This window comes from Sitophilus oryzae, unplaced genomic scaffold (genome assembly GCF_002938485.1).
Source record: "Sitophilus oryzae breed Bouriz unplaced genomic scaffold, Soryzae_2.0 scaffold_1379_pilon_pilon, whole genome shotgun sequence".
NCBI lineage: Eukaryota > Metazoa > Arthropoda > Insecta > Coleoptera > Curculionidae > Sitophilus > Sitophilus oryzae.
In genome coordinates, this window is record NW_022146036.1 from 1 (window position 1) to 2,291 (window position 2,291).

At 39.4% G+C, this 2,291-nt stretch overlaps 1 protein-coding gene across 1 annotated transcript; it reads left to right on the forward strand.

The window, feature by feature from the left end:
- Positions 1-337: 337 nt before the first annotated feature.
- Positions 338-790, forward strand: LOC115875365. Its single transcript, XM_030890792.1, has one exon. The coding sequence runs from the start codon at positions 338-340 to the stop codon at positions 788-790; it is 453 nt and encodes a 150-aa protein (XP_030746652.1).
- The last annotated feature ends 1,501 nt before the right edge of the window (positions 791-2,291 follow it).

Here is a 2,291-nt window from a genome sequence, read left to right on the forward strand (position 1 = left end):
AAAAAATTCGCACCAAGGAACGGACTTAATTTGCCCAGCGCGGAAACAAAAGTGTAACAAATGTAACTTACTGGGTCATTATGCCAACCAGTGTCGTACCAGAAACCCAAAACGCCAACACAGTGGTCCATCATGGGAATACTCAGGCAGCAAGAAGCAGAGATTTAACAATCAAAGACAGGAGACCATCCGAGCCATCGATGAAGAAGACAACAATTTATGACTACGAAATGACACCATTCCTTGCGAAGTTGGAGGTATTGTCATCCAGATGTGCATAGACACCGGCTCTAACAAAAACATTATTGGAGATACAACATGGCAATTTTTAAATAAAATGAATGCAGAAATCTCTAACTTCGAACCAAATTCTGACATCATCTTCAAAGCCTATGGATCAAATGCACCTCTACAAGCAATGGGGTATTTCTCAGCGACCCTTAACATCTGTAAGGTTAGCTCTCATGAAAAATTTTATATAATAAAAGGGGGTAAAATATCACTCATCGGGAAGGAAACTGTAATAAAATTAGGTCTTTTGAAACTTAATTTAGCTATTAACAGCATAACCAATGATGGCAAACTAACAAAATTAGCAGCAATAAAGGGTATAGAAGTCGATATACCAATAGACAAAAAAATCCAGCCAGTAAGTCAACCACTCAGACGCACACCAATCCCCCTCGAAGAAGCAGTGGATAAAAAGCTAGACGCACTATTGGAAAGTGATGTAATTGAACCTGTCAAAAATCACACGGGCTGGGTATCCCCCATGGTCATCATCTGTTAACCGAACAAAGATATACGAATATGCATCGACATGCGACGAGCCAATAAAGCAGTGCTTAGAGAAAAATACCCAATGCCCACAATTGAAGACCTACTATCCAAACTCAAGAACTGTACGATTTTCTCTAGTTTGGACATTAAACAAGCATTCCACCAAATAATGATTATACCAGAATCTCGACACATAACAACCTTTATCACAAGCAGAGGACTATACAGATACAAAGGTCTTATGTTTGGTATTTCCTGTGCTCCTGAGATTTTCCAAAAGACAATAGAACAAATACTTAAGGATTGTGATGGATTCTTTGTGTACATCGACGACATCTTAATTTTATGCAGAAAACGAAGAACAGCACGATGAAAGGTTAAAATCCATCAGAAACAAGTTATCAGAATACAACGTCGTTTTAAATGAAAATAAATGCAAAATAAGAATGCCTGAAATAGAATTTTTAGGCCACAGGATATCCAGAAGTGGAGTCAAACCAACCTTGGCAAAAATAGATGCGGTACAACGGTTCAGAAACCCAACATTCGTGGAAGAAGTCCGCAGCTTCTTAGGCCTTATAAATTACGTTTCAAGATTCATTCCTGACGTAGCGACTAAAACACATCCACTCAGACAAATCATCAAGAATAACAAATTTAGCTGGGAATCACCTCAAGAATCTGCCTTCAGGAACTTAAAAGAAATCCTAACAAACGCGAGTCAGTTCTCGGATTTTATTCTGAATGATCCAACATTCGTCATTGCCGATGCAAGTTCAGTTGGTCTTGGAGCCGTATTGCGCCAACAGTCTGCAGATGGCCCCAGAATCATTGCGTATGGACACCGTAGCCTCTCGGAAAGAGAACAAAAATACCATATAACCGAAAAAGAGGCTATGGCACTAGTATGGACAGTGGAGCACTTCCATAAATATTTATTTGGGAAAACATTCGATCTGATAACTGATCACAAGCCTTTAGAATTTATGTTTTCTCCTAGAAACACCCTCTGTGCAAGAGTCGAACGCTGGATTTTACGCATACAAGCCTATGATTTCAACATAGTTTATAAACCAGGAAAGATGGACATCGCCGATCCTCTATCGCGTCTACCTATAAATGAAAAAAATCCATCGGGCCTGTTTGAAGACGGCATCGAACATCTAGTTAACCAGATATCTGCCACCACCAACACAAGTACTATTCCTGCTGTAACCATAAACGAAGTAAACGATCAGTCAAAAACCGATGCAGAAATTCAAATGATCAAGAAATGCCTAGACGATGACAAGTTGTGGAAATCTGAAAAAGTAATACAAGCTTACAAACCGTTCAAAACAGAATATTGTTTTCATGAAAATATACTTCTACGGGGCACCAAAATTGTAATGCCAACGGCCTTACGTAGCAAAGTATTGCCACTAAGTCATGAAGGACACCCAGGAAGAGATAATATGAAACGCTTACTACGAGCCTATGCATGGTGGCCAAAAATAGACGTTGATGTCACC